Here is a 23,287-nt window from a genome sequence, read left to right on the forward strand (position 1 = left end):
AGTTCATCTTTTATGCGAATGCGATATAAATATTGACATCACAAATTTGCAAAGAATAATTCGCAAATCGCAGCAAAAACGAGTTGTGACGTCTAATTCATGTCAACTTCGCATTCGCAGGAAGTTTGAACCAGGCTTAACAGTCCCAAGTGAAGGATTCAGAAAGTAACTATATCCATGTCATCATGCACAGCTTAATAAAAATGTACAAATGTTGCAAACTTCATAAAAGTAACTCTAAAACTTTTAAAAACCAAAGGGGGCCACTATGAGGGCCCAGTCTAGGTTCTGTGTAACTTGATTGAGGGAAGAATTAATTCAAAAGTTCACACAAAAACCTCCAGCAAACTGTTGTAGGAATTTGATTCAATCACTGTTGCTATTCAAAATGACTTTCGTTATAGGCTAGAAATATTTGTTTTAGCAAAAAGGTGTGTTTGTTTTTTGCCTGCGTCCAAAACTTCAACATGTCAACAAGTAAATGTCTGAGACCCACTTATCATCATACAGCCTGGCATAAAGAACCACCTTTTCTGTAAACAGACGAGTTGAAACCCTTACAGTCCCAATTCCTTCATCAGTATCCAAAGTGAAGGATTTAGAAGGACTTGGGCCAGTATAGGGTAAATTAACAGTTGCATATCACAGGGCCTCTTTCGAATCTTACAAAGTACAACCAATTTGGATTAGAGTGATATAAGAAGAGGTTATGGAAAGACTGAGGCCACATGCTGGCAGGAACTTCTAATATTTGCTCTTTGTATGACAACTCTAAATTAAATTAAAACACTATCGAAATGGGGGGAGGGGCATGGTGCCCTCTACCATACTATTTAATGCATCTTACTACTATCACATATTATGACTTTAAAAGCAATAATTATTTAGGGTCATCTTGTAAACAAAACATCGAGTCGACTGGTATCATGGCAACCATTAGTTTGACCTAGGGTGAAATTATTTACAAAACAATTGTAGTTACTTTTGGGGTCTTTAACTACAATTAACAAACTGTCCACATGCTTTTTAGTTTTCTCAAGAAAATGGAAGTGATTTGTCACATGACAGTGTTATCATGCATTGTGGGAATTAAAAATGACCACTATATGCAGTGACCATCTTTATTTGTTTAAATTTCAGCATGTACTTTGGGTTTCTAACTCAAAAGAAATACTAATCAAAATATCATCAGTTTGGTTGCAAATTGTGTAATTTGTTTGTATTGCAGTAAGTCTTCGATCCTAAAGAGATACCTACCCATCAACAATATAGATGTCCAAGACTGTACTATGGTTAAGGAGCTGCTCTTCAGTGAAAGGTTTGTTCCTAATGAGTGAAATTGGCACCAAGTCCCATGTGTATGTTGTGAAGCAGTCTTTTCAGTACAAAAAGGCTAGGTGGGGAACTTTTCAGTGTGGCTTATAAGAGAAGGTATATGTTTGGTAATCAATCTTGAAATATAGTTGCAATAAACCCTTGGTACTGTATAGAAGCCAACGGCAACATTTGATAGATATCGGTTCAAAAAAAAACAAAGGTACACATGTACTATGCCTTTAAAGCATTTGGGAAAGTCCCTTGGTATACTTTATGTTCGTCAGCACAACTTTAGATAAGCTTTTGATCATTTTAAATTTGCATGCAAATTCATTTGATAAGTTTCATCTGAGAGCTCATAGAAAACAACGGCATCCCAGCACCAATTATCAAGAGAACTTCTCATTGGTTTTGACAAATAACCCTGTTGTGCATAAGTTTCTCAGAAACCTTTGTCTGTTTTCACTTTTGGTTATTCAAAGTTTGTATGTTACTTGCCAAAAAATTCATTCTGAGAGTTCACTGACAATAAAGATCATACCACACTGCACCATGAAGAGACTGTTTTAAGGCATCTCTGACATCTCCAATAATAATAAGGGTTGTATTTTGATTCCACTTCAAATTAATCCTAAGCACAACCTCCTCCCAGACCTTTTTTTAGTTGTTGTTTGCTTAATTTAGTTACATTTGAAAGTACAAAACAAATCTATGGGTAAAAGCGATTTATCTGAATCTAATGTGTTTTATTTAATGATGATTTTAAACATTGGTGTTGCAATTGCATTTTGTTTTTATTGCAGTAAGGCTTACCATCTCAAAAGAGATCTACCCTCAACAAGTCGATGCCAATGTCTGGTCTATAAAGGAACGGAAAACTTTTCCAAGAGGTAAATTTCTAGGAAGTGAACATTTAAAAGTTATACCCAAATTAAAATAGCTTTCTAGTTAAAGGGAGTGGACACTATTGGTAATTACTCAAAATAATTATCATCATAATACCTTACTTGATTACGAGTAATGGGGAGAGGTTGATGGTATAAAACATTGTGAGAAACAGCTCCCTCTGAAGTGACATAATTTTTGAGAAAGAAGTAATTTTTCATGAATTTGATTTCGAGACCTCAAGTTTAGAATTTGAGGTCGCGAAATCAAGCATCAGAAAGCACACAACTTCGTGTGACAAGGGTGTTTTTTTCTTTCATTATTATCTCGCAAATTCGACGACCGATTGAGCTCAAATTTTCACAGGTTTGTATAAATGCAGAAAATAGTTAATGGCCTGACGTTTCGACCCTAGCAGAGTCTTAGGGTCTTAGGACTCTGCTAAGGTCGAAACGTCGAAATGTCAGGCCTTTAACTATTTTTGGCATAATAGCAGGGGATCACAACCCCACTGTTCAATACAACTTGGAATTAAACGGTTTATTTGTTTCAAATATCAAGTAAATGACCACAAGGGATCAACCGACTGACGACTTCTCAGGTTACAGTTTTTAGGCATTAATTTACATCTGTTACTCTTGCTTGCTATTTAACTGCAATCAAAATAATCCTTTTGTCTTTAGTTTTTGTTTACTTGAAAAATGAATCATGAATTTCTTTTTTATTGAACCAGCAGAAAAAAAAACCTAAGGTAAAAGCAAATTATCTGACACACTTCATGTTAATGATGGATAATGCTCTTTAACACCAAGTTCTTTTTATTTTTGATTGCAGTTAAGCTTACCATCTCCAGGTATACATATCAACAAGCCTGGCCCACAATAAACGAGCATCAGTACTCTTCAGTGAGGTAATTTCCTAACAAGTAAACCTTTAACATTACTTGTAGAAATACTGTAAGCAATTGCTGGGCACGGACAATGCTTTCTAAGCTGAAACAAGTTATCAGCCAAAATGTCAGAAAGATTACATTGTTGCCACTGGCTCCCACCTTCATTTTAATGTGTAAAAACTATTTTTCTAAGTAGGACTTTCTGCTTAACAGCTTTGTGAAATTGGACCCTGCTGAGAAATGACGTGGGCCCAATTTCATGAAGCTGTTAGGCAAAAAACACTACTCAGTTGATTTCTTTGCTAAGCAAAACAATTGTGTGGGGAACCAGTTGCAACAATGTAAACCTTTTGCAATTGTGGCTGGTAAACCAGTTTCTGCAAAGGATTATTTGGAAGTGCTTAGCAAGTTTTGGTACTTATACAGGCTTTATGAAGCAGGGCCATTGGTTGTTTTGGTGCTTATACAGGCTTTATGAAGCAGGGCCCTTGGTTGTAACAAATTGTACTTCTGACCAGGCAAAAACACTGTAGCCTTGACCGGGGGTTGCGATGCACACAGCTTTATAATGACACAAGAATACAAATAACTAGCTTCTCTGTCCCTTGTTCTGGAGCTTTAATTTGGTTACACTCAACAAGTACTGACTTTTACACGAGGGAGAAGGCCTAAAGCCAGAGGACGCCCTCTGTGGCGAGTTGGTTCCCCAATCAGCCTGCAAGGGCTGCGAGCAGTGCTCTGGCAGGGTGTCGTGCTGGCACCGATTAATTAGCCCAGTCGATACAATGCCATAATTTACATTGTGAAAGATACAGGAGAAGAACAAAATTATTCCTTCAATAGAGAATTTATTCCAAAGAAAAAGTAATATTTTATATCCTTTGTTGCTGGAATACAACAGCTGGTGTACAATTGTTACAAAAGAGAAACAAGCAGAGATTTGCTTAGATATATTATAAATCATAACTTTTGCAACCTCATCAGAATTGATGACAGCTGTTTTGCTTCAGGAAAAATAGAAAGTGATGGAAAATGCATCTTTAGTCTTTAAATATACATACCTGTTGTCTTGACTATATAAAGAATTACTTTCGTGGGCCTATGATAAATTAAGTAAGTAAGGTGTAGAAATATTTGTTTTTAACTAAAAATGTTTTTTGTTTGTTTGCCAGCAGCTCCAGTCTCCTAAAGATCAACATGTCTGAGACCCACTTATCATCATACCTAACCTGGCATAAAGAACAACCTTCTCTGTAAACAGGTAAATTGAGACCCTTACAATCTCAACCCCTTCTTCAGTATCCAAAGTGAAGGATTCAGAAGGACTTGGGACAGTTCAGGCTCAAATGACAGTTGCATTGCACAACAGGTCACATTCCAATCTAATAAAGTACAACCAATTTGTGGAGTGACAAAGAAGAAGAGGTAATGGAAAGATTGTGGCCACATGCTGGCCAAGATTCTTAATAATAAACTCTCTTTTCTCATCATTTCCACCTTGAAGCGCCATCCTCTAAATTACATTAAAACCCTATTGGGGGGGGGGGGGGGGGGACATGATCCCAGACCACCACATCTTATGACTTTTACCATTAGTTACTTATAGTCAGAAAATAGTAAGGTCAGCTGGTACCATGGCAACCATTAATTGTTTGCCTGTGTGAAATGATAACAACAACTGTAGTTATTTTGGGCTTGTTTACCACAATTTACAAACTTTCCATGCATTGCAAGAATTCAAAATGGCAAACATATGCAGCGTCCATCTTAGATTTTTTTTTATTTCAGCATGTACTGAGGGGTTCAAACTGTCAAAAAAATACTAGCAAAATTATCAATTAGGCATTACAGTCCACCCATGTTGGCTCTCAAAGTTAACGGGAATGTCAATATTTTAAGATGGGATAAAAAGTGATTGTTTTTTTCAAAAAAAAAAAGTAATAGACGCTTAATAATTACAGTGCCAACAACAGTGGTCATTTAATGGTCTCCTTAAATGATCCATTTTTTAAACTATAACTGTTTGAGGGAAGAATCAATTTGACTAACAAAATTCTGATTAAAAAATTTGGTATGTTTAAACACCAACACAAAAACCTCAAGCAAACTGTTTTAGGATTTGACTTCACCTCCAATCACTGTTGCTTACAATAATCCTGATGTGCACAAGTTCGTCAGAATAATCTTTCCTTGTCTCAATATTGGTGTTCTGAAGGTATTTTTTAAAACAATTCTTAAGTGAAACCATTTCATTTGAAATTAATTCTTGTCTACTATTTGTTTTGTTACAGGAAGGCTTCCGACATTCCACATGGAAAAATACACTGCACTGTTATTTGAGCAGTGCTAGTGTCACCTTTTTTCTTGAGCTTTAGAAAATTAGTTTTGTTAATTTTTTAATCTCTGCTTCATTTTGCTGTTATTTAAAGTTTTGCTTGCAGTTTGTTTGTGTTTGTTGATGTTTTCCTGTCTGTATGCATGCTCACATTTATTGCCTCGCCCTAAGCGCACTTCCAACCGACTAAAAGTCGATTGCGGTGGTTGGTAGACCTGAGCGGCAGATACGCGGCCGATTCGGGCATTATGTTAAAGTCCACACAATCTTTAGGTTTTCAATCTCTACTCATGTTGTCAACATGGACCTGTTTTGGGACAACAACTGTCTGTCACTTCTGGAATTGGTGAGTTTCTACTTTCAATTTTGATTTAGTAATTGCACTCTCTAGTAATAGGTACATTCCTAAAAGGCAATTAGTCATATTTACACCTAAATAGCCGCTTTAGTTTGGCTTTACACAAAACCAAGAAATGGAAAGCAAATTAACATGATGCAAATAATCAGAATGGTTTGTTTTTTTAACTGTTAGTCTTTTAACTTAATCTTTCAGAGCCAGAGATGCAGCTGTTCCCCAAATCAAGTGCAGAGGGAATCAGCTCTACTGGCATCGCTGAAGACTACACATAAGGGAAAGCAACTTTATGAAAACATCAGCGTCTAGTCATCAGGACACACTATAGCTGTTCATTGTCAAGTTATGAATGAACCACCCTGTAATTTGTCTTAAGTTATTTAATTTATTCTAGATGTGTTATTAGGCCTGACATGTTTTAATGGTGTTTTTCAATTAAGTTTTTAAACTACCTAAAACATTTCTGTAAATAAGTACACCATTGCAAGCAAGCACATATTATGCGTTTTTATGCGCTACTTGGCGATCTTAGGTCCTTGGTGGTGCGGCACTAACCCTAACCCTATTAACCCTAACCCTATTAACCCTATTAACCCTATTAACCCTATTAACCCTATCAACCCTATTAACCCTATTGACCCTATTAACCCTATTAACCCTTACTAATTGTTTGGAATACGGAAGTACAAAGCATGGGACATTCCAGACTTATTGCGAAAAGGGACTTGGACACATGCACGTGGCATGTGGGGTCTCAGCCCGGCCGGTTGTTTCACATCTGGTGGTTGATCTTAAAGGTGCACTCCGGTGTTATCACAAACTATGGTTGACCAAACGGGTTAGTTCCTAGTCTAGGCCATGTGTCTAGGGACCACGTTCGGGAGTAGGGGGTGCCCCCCTCAGACGGGGGCATGGACCTGGGCGCTCTTTAACTAGAGTATGAGGGACCTGATGATCTCCTGGGCGTGTTTTAGGGATGTCTTGGTACTAACCCTAACCCTAACCCTAACCCTAACCCTAACCCTAACCCTAACATTGTTTGGAATACGGAAGTACAAAGCATGGGACATTCCATACTTATTGCGAAAAGGGACTTGGACACATGCACGTGGCATGTGGGGTCTCAGCCCGGCCGGTTGTTTCACATCTGGTGGTTGATCTTAAAGGTGCACTCCGGTGTTATCACAAACTATGGTTGACCAAACGGGTTAGTTCCTAGTCTAGGCCATGTGTCTAGGGACCGCGTTCGGGAGTAGGGGGTGCCCCCCTCAGACGGGGGCATGGACCTGGGCGCTGATTTAATATAGTATGAGGGCCCTTATGATCTTCCGGGCGTGTCGGGGCTGGTATCCTGGGACCTGCACGTGGTGGCCCTGCTTTTAACTAGCCTTACCAGGATGATATAGGCAAAATTATGAACCAAATAAATTAAATGCTTGCGATGGTGCATTTATACAATACCTTACCCTTTACTCTCATGAGTGTAATATCCAATGTAATAATGGCAATTTTTAGGTCATCAATTTTCTAATGTGGTTTTTCAGCTGTACTGTTTGAAAATAGGTTAAAGTACATTGCTGTGCCAGACATTCACTCTTTTGCTCATTAAATTTTGGTTGCATGCCTGTTACAACTAGTCAACAGAAAAAACATGTTTGATGAGTTTACTCTTTGGCTCTCACAATCAACAAAACTAGAGAGAGGAAAAGGGTGTTTGAGAGAACTTGAGAAAAATAATTAAATAAGTGCATTGTCATGAATACATCTGAAGTCTTGTTTTGTGTACAAAATTGCTCAATAAGTTTATATATTCATGTTGAGTCTGCTTGTACTTTTGGCTGGTTTGGTACCATTTTATTTTTCGGTCAATTTTTGTAAATGGGCCGTTTTGAGCCAGGATCTTTGGTTTAAAAAAACTGCAAGGGGTTAAACTTGTTCTTTTGAATGATTTGGGACCATTTTATTTTTTGGCAAATTTTTGAAAATGGGCCTTTTTGAGCCAGGTTTTTTTATTTAAAAAACTGCAAGGGGGTTAAACTTATTTCTTCAAATGATTTGGGACCATTTTATTTGTTGGCCAATTTAAAAAAATGGGCCTTTTTGAGCCAGGAGTTTTTGTTTAAAAAACTGCAAGGGGTTAAACTTGTTCCTTTGAATGATTTTGAATACGGCCTTGGCCGATGGTGCCATGAATTTCAAGCCGGGGAGGGCGCTCTTCAAGGTATTATGGATGCTAAGTACTTCCGCACCCGAGAGGGCGCTACAGCAAAAACTTGTAGGAACTTTTTGATGCCGAGTACTCACGGCCACTAGAGGGCGCTATAACAAAAAACTTTTAGGCAACCAAAATGATGGGAAAATATGCATTTTTGTTAGTTCTGGCGCCCTCTTTTGACTAACCTTTAAATTTTTTGATGTAAAAACTGCCCTAATGAACCTCCTCCGATAACCATCCACTCAAAAAGGCTCATTAAATTGGCTGATAATAATAGTCCAGAATCAGTCAAAAGAACAAGTTTAACCCCTTGCAGTTTTTTTAACAAAAAATCCTGGCTGAAACGGCCCATTTTTAAAAATTGGCAAAAAAATAAAATGGCCCCAAATCAACCAAAAGAACAAGTTTAACCCCTTGCATTTTTTTTACCAAAAATCCTGGCTCGAAAAGGCCCATTTTTAAAAATTGGCCGAAAAATTAAATGGTCCCAAATCATTCAAAAGAACAAGTTTAACCCCTTGCAGTTATTCAAACCAAAAATCCTGGCTCAAAAAGGCCCATTTTTAAAAATTGGCCAAAAAATAAAAATGGTCCCAAATCATTCAAAAGAACAAGTTTAACCCCTTGCAGTTTTTTAAATTAAAAATCCTTGCTCAAAAAGGCCCATCTTTAAAAATTGGCCGGAAAATAAAATGGTCCAATATCATTCAAAAGAACAAGTTTAACCCCTTGCAATTTTTTAAACCAAAAATCCTGGCTCAAAAAGGCCCATTTTTTAAAATTGGCCGAAAAATTTAATGGTCCCAAATCAATTAAAAGAACAAGTTTAACCCCTTGCAGTTTTTTAAACCAAAAATCCTGGCTCAAAAAGGCCCATTTTTAAAAATTGGCCAAAAAATAAAAATGGTCCCAAATCATTAAAAAGAACAAGTTTAACCCCTTGCAGTTTTTTTAAACCAAAAATCCTGGCACATAAAGGCCCATTTCTAAAAACTGACCAAAAAATAAAATGGTCCCAAATCATTCAAAAGAACAAGTTCAACCCCTTGCAGTTTTTTAAACCAGAAATCCTGGCTCAAAAAGGCCCGTTTTTTAAAATTGACCCAAAAATTTAATGGTCCCAAATCATTCAAAAGAACAAGTTTAACCCCTTGCAGTTTTTGAAATTAAAAATCCTTGCTAAAAAAGGCCCATTTTTAAAAATGGCCAGAAAATAAAATGGTCCAAAATTATTCAAAAGAACAAGTTTAACCCCTTGCAATTTTTTAAACCAAAAATCCTGGCTCAAAAAGGCAAATTTTTTTAAATTGGCCAAAAAATAAAATGGTCCCAAATCATTCAAAAGAACAAGTTTAACCCCTTGCAGTTTTTTAAACCAAACATCCTGGCACATAAAGGCCCATTTCTAAAAACTGACCAAAAAATAAAATGGTCCCAAATCATTCAAAAGAACACGTTTAACCCCTTGCAGTTTTTTAAACCAAAAATCCTTGCTCAAAAAGGCCCATTTTTTAAAATTGGGCAAAACATTTAATGGTCCCAAATCATTCAAAAGAACAAGTTTAACCCCTTGCAGTTTTTTAAACCAAAAATCCTGGCTCAAAAAGGCCCATTTTTTAAAATTCGCCAAAAAATAAAATGGTCCCAAATCATTAAAAAGAACAAGTTTAACCCCTTGCAGTTTTTTCAAACCAAAAATCCTGGCTCAAAAAGGCCCATTTTTAAAAATTGGCCACAAAATAAAATGGTCCCAAATCATTCAAAAGAACAAGTTTAACCCCTTGCAGTTTTTTAAACCAAAAATCCTGGCTCAAAAAGGCCCTTTTTAAAAAATTGGCCAAAAAATAAAATGGTCCCAAATCATTCAAAAGAACAAGTTTAACCCCTTGCAGTTTTTTTTTAACCAAAAATCCTGGCTCAAAAAGGCCCATTTTTTAAAATTGACCCAAAAATAAAATGGTCCCAACTCATTCAAAAGAACAAGTTTAACCCCTTGCAGTTTTTTAAACCAAAAATCCTGGCTCAAAAAGGCCCATTTTAAAAAAATTGCCAAAAAATAAAATGGTCCCAAATCATTCAAAAGAACAAGTTTAACCCCTTGCAGTTTTTTAAACCAAAAATCCTGGCTCAAAAAGGCCCATTTTTAAAAATTGGCCAAAAAATAAAACCATTTCTAAAAACTGACCAAAAAATAAAATGGTCCCAAATCATTCAAAAGAACAAGTTTAACCCCTTGCATTTTTTTAAACCAAAAATCCTGGCTCAAAAAGGCCCATTTTTTTAAATTGGCCAAAAAATAAAATGGTCCCAAATCATTCAAAAGAACAAGTTTAACCCCTTGCAGGATTTTAAACCAACAATCCTGGCACATAAAGGCCCATTTCTAAAAACTGAGCAAAAAACAAAATGGTCCGAAATCATTCAAAAGAACAATCAAAAGGGCCCAAAAGGGCCCATTCTTTTAAATTGGCCGAAAGATAAAATGGCCCGAATTCAGTCAAAAGAACAAGTTATAAGACAGTGGACACTAATGGTATATTTTTAAAGACCAGTCTTCAGTCACTTAGTATATCTCAACCTATTCTGCAAAAAATAACAGACCTGTGAAAATTTGAACTTGATTTGGCGTCGAAGTTGCAAGATAATAATAAAAGAAAAAAAAACACCCTGTGACCCTGGTCCCACAAAGTTGTGTGCTTTCAGATGGTTGATTTTGTGACCTCAAATTCTAAATCTGAGGCATTGAAATCAAATTTGTGGAAAACTACTTCTTTCTCGAAGGCTACCTCACTTCAGAGGGAGCCATTTTTTCACAATTTTTATACTTTCAACCTGTCCCCGTAGTTACCAAATGAGATTTTATGCTAATAATTATTTGAGTAATTACCAATAGCGTCCACTGCCTTTAACCCCTTATGTCAATAAACAACATTTACCAGGAGCTACAAAAATCACAGACTCAACATGAATATAAACTTATTGAGCAATTTGTTTACACCAAACAAGACTACAGGTGTATATGCTAATCTCATTCATAGCAATCGCACTGCAACAGGGATGCAACCAAAATTTACTAAGCACAAGAGTAAATGCCTGGCACAACAATGTACTTTAATTTATTTTTAGTCAGTACAGCTGAGAAAACACAATGAGGAAATAAGCTGATGACCTGAAAAGTTGTGCCTGTATTACATTGGATATTAAATTCATGAAAGTAAAGTGTAAGGTGTTGTATAAGTGCACCATTGCAAGCAGTTTAATTAATTAATTTCTTAATTTTGCTCATATCATCCTGGTAAGGCTAGTTAAAAGCAGGGCCACCACGTGCAGGTCCCAGGATACCAGCCCCGACACTACAAGACGTCCCTAAAACAGGCCAAGGAGATCATCAGGTCCCTCGTACTCTTTTTACAGAGCGCCCAGGTCCATGCCCCCGTCTGAGGGGGGCACCCCTTACTCCCGAGACGTGGTCCCTAGTCCCATGGCCTAGACTAGGAACTAACCCGTTTGGTCAACCATACATGTAATTGTGATAACACCAGAGCATCCTACCCGCTGAGGAAGCACCTTTAAGATCAACCACCAGCTGTGAAACAACCGGCCGGGCTGAGACCCCACAAACCACGTGCATGTGTTCAAGTCCCTTTTCGCAATTAAGTTTGGAATTTCCCATGCTTTGTACTTCCGGATTCCAAACAATTCGAGTGACGCACCACAAAGGCCCTAAGATCGCCAAGTAGCGCATAAAAACGCATAATTGTGCCTGCTTACAATAGTGCACTTATTTAAAAAAATGTTAACTGTTTGTGTAAAAGAGGGAAAAAGACCAAAACATGTTACTAACACCATGAACACATCTAGAACAGTTTTCAAAATTTAAGAAAATTTATTGGATTGTCCTACAATAAACATCTAGGGTGTCCTGATGACTAGATGCTGATGTTTTCAAAAGATAGCATAAAGAGACTTTTAAAAGCTTGACAGGACTGTCAACTCACTAATGCTAGAAGGATTTTTCAAACACAACATGAACCTCTGCCCTCGGATTTAAACCCTACGATCAACCAAAAAAAGCAGTTATATAAACTTGGGAACATTACAATATTGGGAATAAGGTGGCCACAGACGCAAGTCTTTGCCAAATGATGATACATACTACAGCTCATGTCTATTCTGACATAGATTTGTGTACCAGCATAATGTCTGACACTCTCTAAAATTACCAGAAATGTCAATTTGGAACTGGGTGAAAAATCTGTCACCATGGTCCTGCGGTTACTGCAGGACTTGCAATCAAAAGGATGTGGGTTCAAATCCTACCAAACTCAAAAGCTGATTTCACATTGTCTAGTATAAGTACTGTCGTCTGGTGGAAATAAATGTTGTCTGGTTGTATTGATTGGTTACTGAATCACAATATCTTGATTTATGCAACGCATAAACATAGACAATAAATCAATGTTTGTTTGAGATTTTAACTTTGCTAGCTTGGTGTTTATATTCTCTTGTGGGAGTTTGCTGAGTTTCCTTGATGGGAAGCTCACAAAGACAGACAGACACATAATATTTTATTAAAGGAGCTTAACAGAATTGGTTAGTAACAAATTAAAAAAAGGTCATAGATTTTCATCAAACTTACACGGTCTAATGATGATGACAGTTAAAGAAAATATCCCTTGAAATATTTATGATTGAAATGTCATATTTGGTGAGAAATAAATAATCTAACTTCGCATTTGGAGTTTATTGCTCAGTGAGCGTTTCACTAATTTTTTTTTCTTCCATCGATGTCATACAAAATGTGTTATCAGTTTTTCAATATTCTCACGTGACCCAGATGGTCGATCGATCTCAAACTTCTACACTCTACAGGTTTGTCAGTTTTTGTTTATGGTGGATTACATAGAGTGCTTACACTGCCATCAACTGTTTTGTTAGCAAAACTTATTATGTAGTGTTCCTTTAAATGTTTTTCGGGAATTTACCTTTCATTGGAGAGTGGGTTCAGCAGTCTTGCGTGTAGTTAGATCTCTTCATCTTCTTTGGATATGGTGAGCTTTTACTGCAACACAAAGTGCAAACTTTAAACTTCTGTTTAAAAATAAACATTATTTGGTTGAACAAAAAAATCCAAGCATATTATATTACTTGGTTGGGATTCGAACCCACCCAAGCAATTTGCCACTGAGTTGTTTTCAAAGAACTCGGGAAAGCACTGAGTGTAGAGTGCTTTTCTCACACATCAGTGTTAAGGGTTGAACAAAAAAACAACTATCCTTTATCCCCGATGTTTATTTAATTAAATTCTGGTCGAGTAAACCATTTTGAGCGAGACGATTTGGTTAGGCCTACGTTGAAATAAATTAACTGTGAAGACTAGTCTTTGACAATTAACAATAGTGTCCAGTGTTTTGAGGTAACTTGCATATAGCATTGCAGGAAGAGCAACTAGGCCACACAGGGGCGGAGGGACCACTCTGTCTGGAATATCCAGCCCCAGGAAAGAGCGTCGGCCATGACATTCTCCTTCCCAGGGATGTACACCGCCGACAAGGCAATCCCCGGCTGCATGCACCAGTGGATTAGGTCCCAGGCCAGTGCACACAGCCAGGCCGACTGGGTTCCCCCTTGGTGATGATATACATGTGCGCTACCACTGTAGCGTTGTCGGAGTGCACCAGGACGGCCTGCCCCACTAACTGCGCCAAGGAGTGCTGGAGGGCATTGCGGACCGCCAGCATTTCCAGGAAATTGATGTAGGTTGAGTGGTTTCTACTATCGGGCGGGGGTCGAGGGTCGCCCCCCCCCCCAACCGTACGGAGACGCATTGATGACGACGGTCGCTGCAACCATGGCAGGCAAAACACTCGACCAAGCGTGAGGTTGGTGTCCTCCACCCACCATTGGAGGTGGGGGGTCAGCCAAGGCGTGGTAGGCACCAGGAGGTAGACTAAATGACGGCTGGTCGGGGACAACGCGCACTGCCTGCTTGAGGAGAAAGGAACTGATCCCCCCTTCGAGAGTGGCGCTTGAGAGGGTCTGACGGGATGGGCGTTGGCCACGTCAGCATGTCCGACAGGGGGGTCCTCGTAATTGTAGCCGCACGAGATCGTCTGAAGAACCCACCTGTTGGACGTAATCTGAGCCCAGGACCCTACAAGTCCGTTGGCGGGAGGTAGCCTGGAGACAGGGAAGTCACTTCCGCCACACCCCGGGGGCGGACGCACGGAAGCCGCGATCCAACTGGGCCCCCTGCTGGCCTTGGGTGGGCGTGCGTGTATTTGCTTGGTTCCCACGAAACCCACCTGGGGCAGGTCTCTGTGGACGTCGACGGGGAATAATGAGGCTTGTTTGTGTTTCCTCGCCGCCACTAGTGCGGAGGACTCCCCCGCGCTTTGTCGTAGAAAGGAAGTTTGGATGAGGTTGACCCCCTGTCCGCGGCCAGCTTGTCTGACGAGGAGTCCGCCAGGATCGGCGAGGTTGAAAAATATTTATCAAAATCCATTTGTTATAAAATGCATTGGTTAGAAAGATGTTTAAAAAGTGGTTTTCCTTTTACTTTGCGAACTAACACGGTCGGCCATTTATGGAAGTCAAAAATTTTACTCCCATAAATTGCCGACCGTTTCTGTCGACGAGGTAATAGGAAAACCACGCAATTTCGAGTGATACTTGTGTGGATCATTATATTCTAGTTTTTAAATATATTATTCTAATCATAACAGTTACATCGCTTTTCAAAGACCAACTCGACCAATCCAAGGCAACGTGTTCCTTTAAAAAGTCTGAAAATTCTAATCCCTGGAAGATGCAGGGAAAAAGGATAAAATGTTTGTAGGTAAGAGTGAAATCATTCATGTGGCGGAGTGCAGGAAAAACATGCGGTAAGATCAAGTGGGAGCATTGTGATGTATTACTACAGAGGCACAGTAAAATGAAAACCAAAGCTTTGTTAAAGCCTAGTATCATCGAACTATCCAAATTCTGTTGGAATGCATCTCAAATTAATGGTTGTTGATAAACTTACCAGTTGATGGAGAAGACATCGTTGATTCTGGACACCTGTCAGCTTCAAATCAGGCATCTTGGAGGGGTAGACTTCATTTGTCCGTAGCTAACACACTGTAAATGAACAATATAATACAAAAACTAAATCAACAAATCGCTAAATTTGTAAGGGTATTCATTTCTTTTCCTTCAATGGTAGCAACAATGTGTTTTGCACACAAGAGGGCGCCGTTTCAAATAAAAACCAATTTGAGTTGACGGCGAGTTGATGGCACCAACAGTGAGTTGACGGCACCCACCCATACTGGCATGCCATCGAATCCCAAATAGCAACCACATCACGTGATCCCTCTAGTGAGTGACTAGGAAGGAGAATGAAACTCATTCAACGTTGATTGTTGGCATAAATAATGCACAAGTGATTTATCGTAGGACGTCCTGTTTACAAGGTGTCCCTAAAATCGTGGCAAATCTGTTAAAAACTATCTGTGCCCGATGCAAACAGTCCCAAGATAAAATGTTTGTGGTTTGTGGCCAAGCAAAGAGTCTCCTCTCCCTTGACCGAAACTAAGACACAGTAAGGCTCCACTGGTTAGCTGCACTTTTGTTTTTTAGGCATTATTACTACAAGGTACAAAAATGTGTCATAATGTTGGGGCCATATAAAACAAAATTGCCAACCAGATAAGATTTGATCAAACACTTTTTCAATTCACAATGCACGATGATCAAATCATGTAACTGAACATTCTGCTGAGCATTCTGGAAAAAAATACAGAGGTTTACCCTTAAAGAAGCCATGTGCCTTATATCATTTTCTAATATATTTCGAGAATTTTGTCTAACCCTCATAAAATCATAGTCGTATCAATATTTATTATTAGTAAAATTTTAACACTGTTAAATTATTAATACTTTAATTTTAAGAAGAAAAAAAGAACTAACAAAAATCACATATGAAAGGCAATAATTATTCACACTTTTTTATTTTTTTATAACCCATGGTAATTTTTAAAATGTCATAAAAAAACATTTTGAATTAAATGAAGATAACTGCTGGCTATAGAGTCATACACAAAGTCCCACAGAACACTTGTATAGTAGTCATTGCAGATCTTTCTTTCACGTATGGCTTCACCGGGAAACCATACGGTAAAACTCAGAACAAATGGGACCAGTTGAATTGAAGTCATCGAAGATCGGTGTATCACTGTATGGTGTGAAAATTTCAATGTCCATCAAGTCTAAAAAAAAGTTTGCATACAACCCCAGCATGTACTTTTGTTGCTTCTCACACATTATAAACAAAATGAAGGTATCTAGGGCTAAGCTTGGGCGATATCACGATATTATCGAATATCGCGATATTAATTTGGAAACGATTTCGGTATCGGATGGATTTGGTTTTAATCGAAATATCGATACATCGCGATAATCGCGATATATCCATATATCGATTCAATGTCGCGATGTATTTCGTTGCTGAGACATCTTGCACCCCATTAGGTTTGGAGCAAAACAAGTAGAAAATGTCATTAGACATGTTAGAACACCTCTCTTATGAGCACTATGACTGTCTCTCTACAACTTGCACTTGGAGTTTTAAGACTGATGATGTCAAATTTCATTAATCGCGATTATATCGAATATCGTGATATATTGTCGGCGATATATCGTGAATAAAATAAATCGATATCGCCCAAGCTTATCTAGGGCATCAGTTGATATACTGCATCATTATTATTGTTCCAACTAAAAGAAAAATCCGTAATACGTTGAAGATTGAAAACAGGAGTCTGACACAGTACAGTGACAGTAGTGGAGGATAGATCTAACTAATATTAGCTCCACTTGTGTGGCAAAGGCTAGCTGAATCCTTAGCCACACGTCCATACCATTTCCTCATGCAGCTAAGAAATAACCAAAATTTAAAACATTCTGGCGCATCCCCTGCGAGCCACCCGGCAGTATAAACCGGCTGAATGTGTTCACCTAACTCTTAGCTTGCTTTGTGTGTATTGAAAAGTTAAACAAATAAAACATTTATGTTTTTGTACGCAAAGCACGGATCAAGTGTTTTTTTTATTGTAGGACAAACGTATGTTGATAATTCTCCACGTTTGTCCTGGGAAAAAAATAATATGCACACGCTCGTCACGTGTCGTGACTTGGCGATGCGTTCGGCAGAGTTCGGGGACAATCAGCATTTGTAGTGTAGTGGTAACACGGAGTATTTGGGGACTGAATTACGGTAAGAATTTATAACTTTTAACATTTTTTGAGATTGCGGAGTGGGTTCTCTGGTCGCCTCCTCGGACGTTGAGATATCGATTCAAAGGACACATAGATGAAAGAGCCTAATTTTGGCGAGATTAAAATTAAAATAAAGAGAGATTTCTGATGCCAAAATTCGTTGAACAATGATTGAACCATGGGTTGTTAAACGCATGAGAGATATAAACCTATGAGGTTATGGGAGACGATAGCCGGACGAAACCGAAATAGTTCTAGGAGTAGAGCTTGCACAGTCTCGCGGTATAAAACGGGAATCAAAGTTGGGGTCGAAAACATGCAAGTGTAGTGCCCAAAATGTCCCTAAATTCCCAGGTTCAAATTCCTTTACAACGAAAACATCGTTGTGAACGTTGTGAGAAACAAACTAGTAACTCACCATGAACTTGCTGTGGTGTAGATGTGTCCTTGAAACTCAGTAAATGGTAAAACCTTGAATTTGCTGGAGAGGAATGTGAGAGACTGTACACAACTGGTCCATTCATTTTGTTCTTTAAAAATGGCGGCGGTGCAATGTGCCTGTGTGTCACGTGATCATAAGCACTGCGACATTGAAAACAACTGAGGGCGTCCTCTACTCATTATTTTTTGACACAGAGCCGATGGGTGTCACGAGGGTGAACCCCAGTACATTTAAATAACAGTCCTATTCAACCAACGCTATAATTGTACATAGTATATTAATATATTTATTCAAAAATTAACAACAAATATTTAAAAGTCCCCCGCTCATTAAAAACAAAAACATAAAATAATGCATTGACATCTTGACTTCAGTTTTCGTTTCTGAATTATATTTTATTGGGGGTATTCCGGGGTCCCCCCGAGCCATACGGCCGGTGTCGCATGCAATTATGTCCTCTATGCAATACTATCCACTATCAATTGAACCACTTTTCAGAGAAGGAATCGACCTGGTAGATATTAATATTTTCAATTTTAGATTAATATTTCATTTTATTTTATGAATTTAAAAAAATTGTACTTTCGATAATTGTTTTATTTATATTATACAAGTGTGTAGTTTACTAGCCCTCGGAGATGAATATAAACTTAAGACTCGTCCTAACTCGAGAGATAGGAATAGTTTTAACTCTTTGTGGAATCCTTCCCATGTATTCATTGGGTTAATTTTAGCTTATTGTGTCTGCTTAGCTTAGTTTCATCTACCATGGTTGACTTATGGAGATAGCGATTTTGTACAGGAGTGTTCTGCCCCTCTCATCAAATACCCTTTTAGACGTACACAAAAATGTAACTGGTATCAGGCTTTGGTCAGCAGAAATGTTAAGCAACATTTTCTGTTTAAAAAAAAACGCAGCTATTATGGCCAGTGTGCACGAATACAAATAAAAGATTATTGGCGCTTAGTGTCAACTTTGTGTTTTCAATTTCCAATTCAAAAACACAGCTTTGGACAAAACACTATCAAGCACACAACTTCCACAAACTAAGTGAATAAACTGAAATGTATGTTTGAGAAAAAAAAACAATAACATTACAATAATTGAACATTTATTTTTGGTTTAAAATGTCCCAATAACTAGAAGGAAAATTATTGATACAAAATCTAAAGATAAACGCTTCTGAAAAACTTATCTGACCCATTTCTAGATGATAACACTGTTGAAATGAATGCAACAATAAAATGCTACTGCCCATAGATGACTACAGTAAAATTATTATGGGAAAATTACGTAAATTACTTAACAATTTGATGTCAAAAACTAGGGCGGGGCTGAGAAACCTTGCCCCGCCATCTTTTCCCAATCGAAATTATTAATTTGTATGCACACAATGAACGCGTCAATAGGAGAATGAGAGTCATGGTCTTACAACGACGTTTTTCTTCAGTTAGAAATTTTCTTTTTGATCACCAGGTAGACTTTCAAGGCAGTGGACACTATTGGTAATTACTCAACAGAATTATTAGCAAAGAACCTTACTTGGTAACGAGTAATGAGGAGGGTTGATAGAATAAAACATTGTGAAAAACAGCTCCCTCTAAAGTAATGTAGTTTTCGAGGAAGAAGTAATTTTCCACAAATTTGATTTTGAGACCTCAGATTTAGAATTTGAGGTCTCAAAATCAAGCATCTGAAAGCGCACAACTTCGTGTGACAAGGGTGTTTTTTGCATATTATGTCGAGATACCAAGTGAGAAGACTGGTCTTTGACAATTACCAATACTAGTGACCAATGTCTTTAAAAAGTCTGAAATATCTCATCCATCTTATTTAATACAACAACAAGTATGCAACAACAACTTGCTAAGCACAACAATCGTTGCTTATCAAAAATAGAATATCGGTACACATTTAACCTTGCTGCGAATGGTACCCCAGTCGTGTCTTGCTTAGTCAAGTTTAGTTTGCTAAGCAGAATCTTCTGCTTAACAGGTTCATGAAGTTGGGCCCTGATCTGTTTGCTATTTAGATCGTAGTAGCCGCGATTTCAATTCCAGAGTCATGCCCGCCCTCTATATCTTCACCGTGTCCAGCTTTTTCCTTGAAGAGAGCACCAAACAATGCCTTGCGATATTTCCTATAACCCAAAAGTAAAATGACGGGCGTGAGAGCGTACGTTGCGTACGTTAGAAACACTGAGATGGTTAGGAGCTCGCTTGGTGGCGCAAGATTTGTAGCTGGTTCGAGCGTCTGCAGGCACTTGGCGACCATGTATGGAATCCAGGCTAGCATGAGGAGAAGCAGTACCACTGACAGGGTTCGAACCAGCGCCACCTCATTCACGCGGTAGCGCTGTTTCTTCTGCATCTTTTTAGTTTCTTTATACTTTTGATAAGAAGGTCGCTGGTCATCATCTGAAGATGACGACGATGACGAAGATGATGACGATGACGACGACGATGACGACGACGAGCTGTCATGTTTGTCTATTTTTTTCTTCTCCTTCTTTTTCTTCTTCTTCTTTGTCTTCTTGACCTTCTTCGTCAGTTTCTTCTCACGGACCTTTCTGCGCAGCTCTCTTTCTTGCCTCTTGATTTTCCTTCCATACGTTTCCGGAACAGTCGTTTTATCATTGTCTCCGAGAACGTCCAGTAATCCCACTTTACGTTTGCGGCTTGCCTGCACGACGACGACTAGAATGAAGACTACAGATGTGGTGAATGGAAGGACTAGCGTCATGATGAGAGTAAAGACCATGTGAGTGAGATGGCCTTGCCATCCAGCCGCACTTATCCAACATTGGCGTCCCTCTGCGAGGTAGGCATACCCACCCCAACCGACCAGGGGGAAGAGCGCCAAGACGGCGGCGAAGAACCACAGTCCGCCCAGCAGGATGATCGTCACGAACGGCGTGAAGATCTCCTTGTGCTTCAACGGTCTGCAGACCTTGAGGTACCTCTCGAAGAAAGCCACCCCCATGGTATGGGCGATGAGGTGGAATGCAAAGCAGCTTATGTAGGCCACGACTTGGCACATGACATCGCCAAGGAGCCATCCATCGAGGAAATAAGCTACGGTGCTTGGGATCAAACCAAACACCGCTACAATCAAGTTTGCTACGGTGATGTTTAGCAAAATATACCCAGGTCCGGGTTTCTTTAGACTTGGAAACTTAACAAAGATGCCCACCACAAAGCAGTTGGCTATAAGAGCCACTAGTGTAATGGCGGACAGCGCCCCACCGAGAGCAAACCTGAGAATGTCTGTCGACACCGTAGGTGACTCTGTTGTCGACACAATGTCATAGTCCATCAATGTCGTCAGATTGTCATCATAGTAGTAATCCGTTGTTGAGTTGTCAGTGTCATTCATCTTCACAGGTTGTTGGTGAAAACTGGTGACAGATCGACATAAATGTGGCTACATCAGGAAAGTTTACAAATGATCAAAAAGTAAATTATTTTTGTCCATTGCTCGTCATAATGCTCGCAGGAGGCATTACGTTAGTATGAATTGATGTGTTCAGATCTTCAGATGCAAGTTAGATGTATGTCCTTCATGAACAGTTCTCACTCTATCAGCTCGACAGAAGTTTTTTCAATCAAAGTGTTAAGTACAATCCTGCAATGATTCGTATTTTACAAAGTTACAGAGTCCGTGAATGAGTTGGGCGCACTCGTATTAAGGCTCCTCCTACGCCGTAGATTTAGTATCCGTTTACGGGTCGCTCCTCAGAAAGAACGGGTTCCTCAACAAAGTTCGGCAATGAGGAACTATGGTGCAAAGTTATGTCACTTTTAGTATAGCTGCCAGTTTCAACTCTACGGTGTCAGCAAGATGCTTGGTGAATCTCTCCAATTTGATTAACTACAAGACAATTCATCGGATTTGAAGTTGCTACTATATGAAAGATGATAGGATTGCCTTGTGTACAATAACTGACACTGCTTTTTCACAATGCTATTTTACGATACATGCTAACTGCACAAAGTACAGTACATACTGTACATGGGGTCCATAAAATGTACATAGCATGTGTATTCATGCTATAAGCACCAAACACATAGCAGCCATGGTACACAAGGGGTACCTTAATCCGCTGATAATAAAGCTATTCAAATTTGGTTTATTGAGCGCCTTGCCAACCGCTGTACCCCCTATAAACAAACTTACTCAACTGTGTATTTCGTTTCCGGGTTGTATTACCATAAAACCAAAACATGTTAAAAGATTGTGTCAAATGGATTGTTTGAAACGGTTATGATAATAATTACCTGTACCCATTTCCATAGAGCTGCTTAAACAGAAAATATTGCCTAACAATGTTTTGTTTAGCAGAAATGATAGAGATGAGCATAATAAATTGTATGAAGCCTTAAGAACATAAACTGATCCGCTTAACACAGACACATAGTGCTTAGCAGAAACTGGTTACAGCCAAAAGCCCGTGTGGTTTACATTGTTGTGACTGGTGCAGCACCCACTTTACTAAGCAAAGCAACTATTTGCTAAGTAGTCTTTAGTTAACTCTAAGACATACTATTTACTTTTTTGTTTGCTCTCAACCATGTCTCAACTTAAGTTTAAGATTGCCGAACAGTACAACCAAGAGAGGGCGCGCTGTCTGGACACCATTTCTGTCACAGAGGCTCCGCTGTCGCATGCAATTATGTCCTCTATGCAATACTATCCGGAGAACATTATTGCATATTCAATCGTGTCCGCCCGGACGCTGCTGCATAGTGCAATTGTGTCCGCGCTCGGACACATTTGCATATGCGGTTTTGTCCGCCCCCGTGCAAAACCGTCCTCGCAGTAAATTAAACGCCCTTGGTTATTAACGGAGCACGTTCGCCATTGTTTTACAAGCTAAGTGCATGTCATGCATGACATGGGAATAGTTCGGCCGTTGGGTATTTGCTCTGAAGAAGACAAAGTTGAGACTTTTGATGGTCCTTACATTTTTAAACCTATCTGACCAGATTCGATATTGTTTTGTTAACCTATTTCTTTTTACTGTATTAACGCTTAAACCTAAGTATTCTCATAACAAAACAGTTAATATGCTGCAAGTTTAATTTGACTACAATTGGTTCAGCTTGTGAACGTCAAACCTCAAAAACCATAACATTGAACAGAACAATCTAGACATAAAAAGCGCGGATGCGTTTTATCAGAGGAAGCTTTCTCCATTGATATTTGATTCATCAACTAACAATACAATAAGGTTCGGTTTCAGTTTGAGTCAATAATATTATGAAGATATCTGTTGCAGTCGGAACTGTTAGCTACGTGCATAAAGCCATGTTTGAAGCTGTGCATTGTGTGGGAATAAAAAATAAAAAAAGTAACTAGAACTGTGTCAAAATAAACTTGCGGTTACAACTCTTTGGCCCTTTTCCAAACCACGGCTTCGGCTTTGGATTTGGCTTAAGGCTCCGTTTTCTCGTCTGAAGCCCTGTGCGCGTATACGCAAAGCACGCGCAATATTGTCAAATCAAACGGCGGGGCAAAGCTAGCCTGAGCCGAAGTCGTTTCGAAAAGGGCTATCGTAAATCTCCTTTGGGAGGCAGTGTGTAGA

The 23,287-nt window shown here is 38.9% G+C and overlaps 1 protein-coding gene and 1 long non-coding RNA gene across 2 annotated transcripts in view; both read right to left on the reverse strand.

Moving 5' to 3' along the window:
• LOC139939390 (uncharacterized) overlaps window positions 1-17,865 on the reverse strand; it is a 35,258-nt gene extending 17,393 nt beyond the window's left edge. Inside the window, exons 1-3 of the long non-coding RNA XR_011786296.1 lie at window positions 17,679-17,865; window positions 15,027-15,121; window positions 12,985-13,061 (exon numbers count right to left, since the gene is read on the reverse strand). This is a non-coding gene — a long non-coding RNA (uncharacterized lncRNA). The remainder of the gene's footprint in view (window positions 1-12,984; window positions 13,062-15,026; window positions 15,122-17,678) is intronic.
• A 264-nt stretch (window positions 17,866-18,129) lies between these two features.
• LOC139944754 (uncharacterized) lies at window positions 18,130-22,360 on the reverse strand. Its single transcript, XM_071941845.1, has one exon. The coding sequence runs from the start codon at window positions 21,076-21,078 to the stop codon at window positions 19,732-19,734; it is 1,347 nt and encodes a 448-aa protein (XP_071797946.1). The 5' UTR covers window positions 21,079-22,360; the 3' UTR covers window positions 18,130-19,731.
• Window positions 22,361-23,287: the final 927 nt, after the last annotated feature.

The sequence above is a fragment of the Asterias amurensis genome, chromosome 1 (assembly GCF_032118995.1).
Source record: "Asterias amurensis chromosome 1, ASM3211899v1".
NCBI classification, from domain to species: Eukaryota; Metazoa; Echinodermata; class Asteroidea; order Forcipulatida; family Asteriidae; genus Asterias; species Asterias amurensis.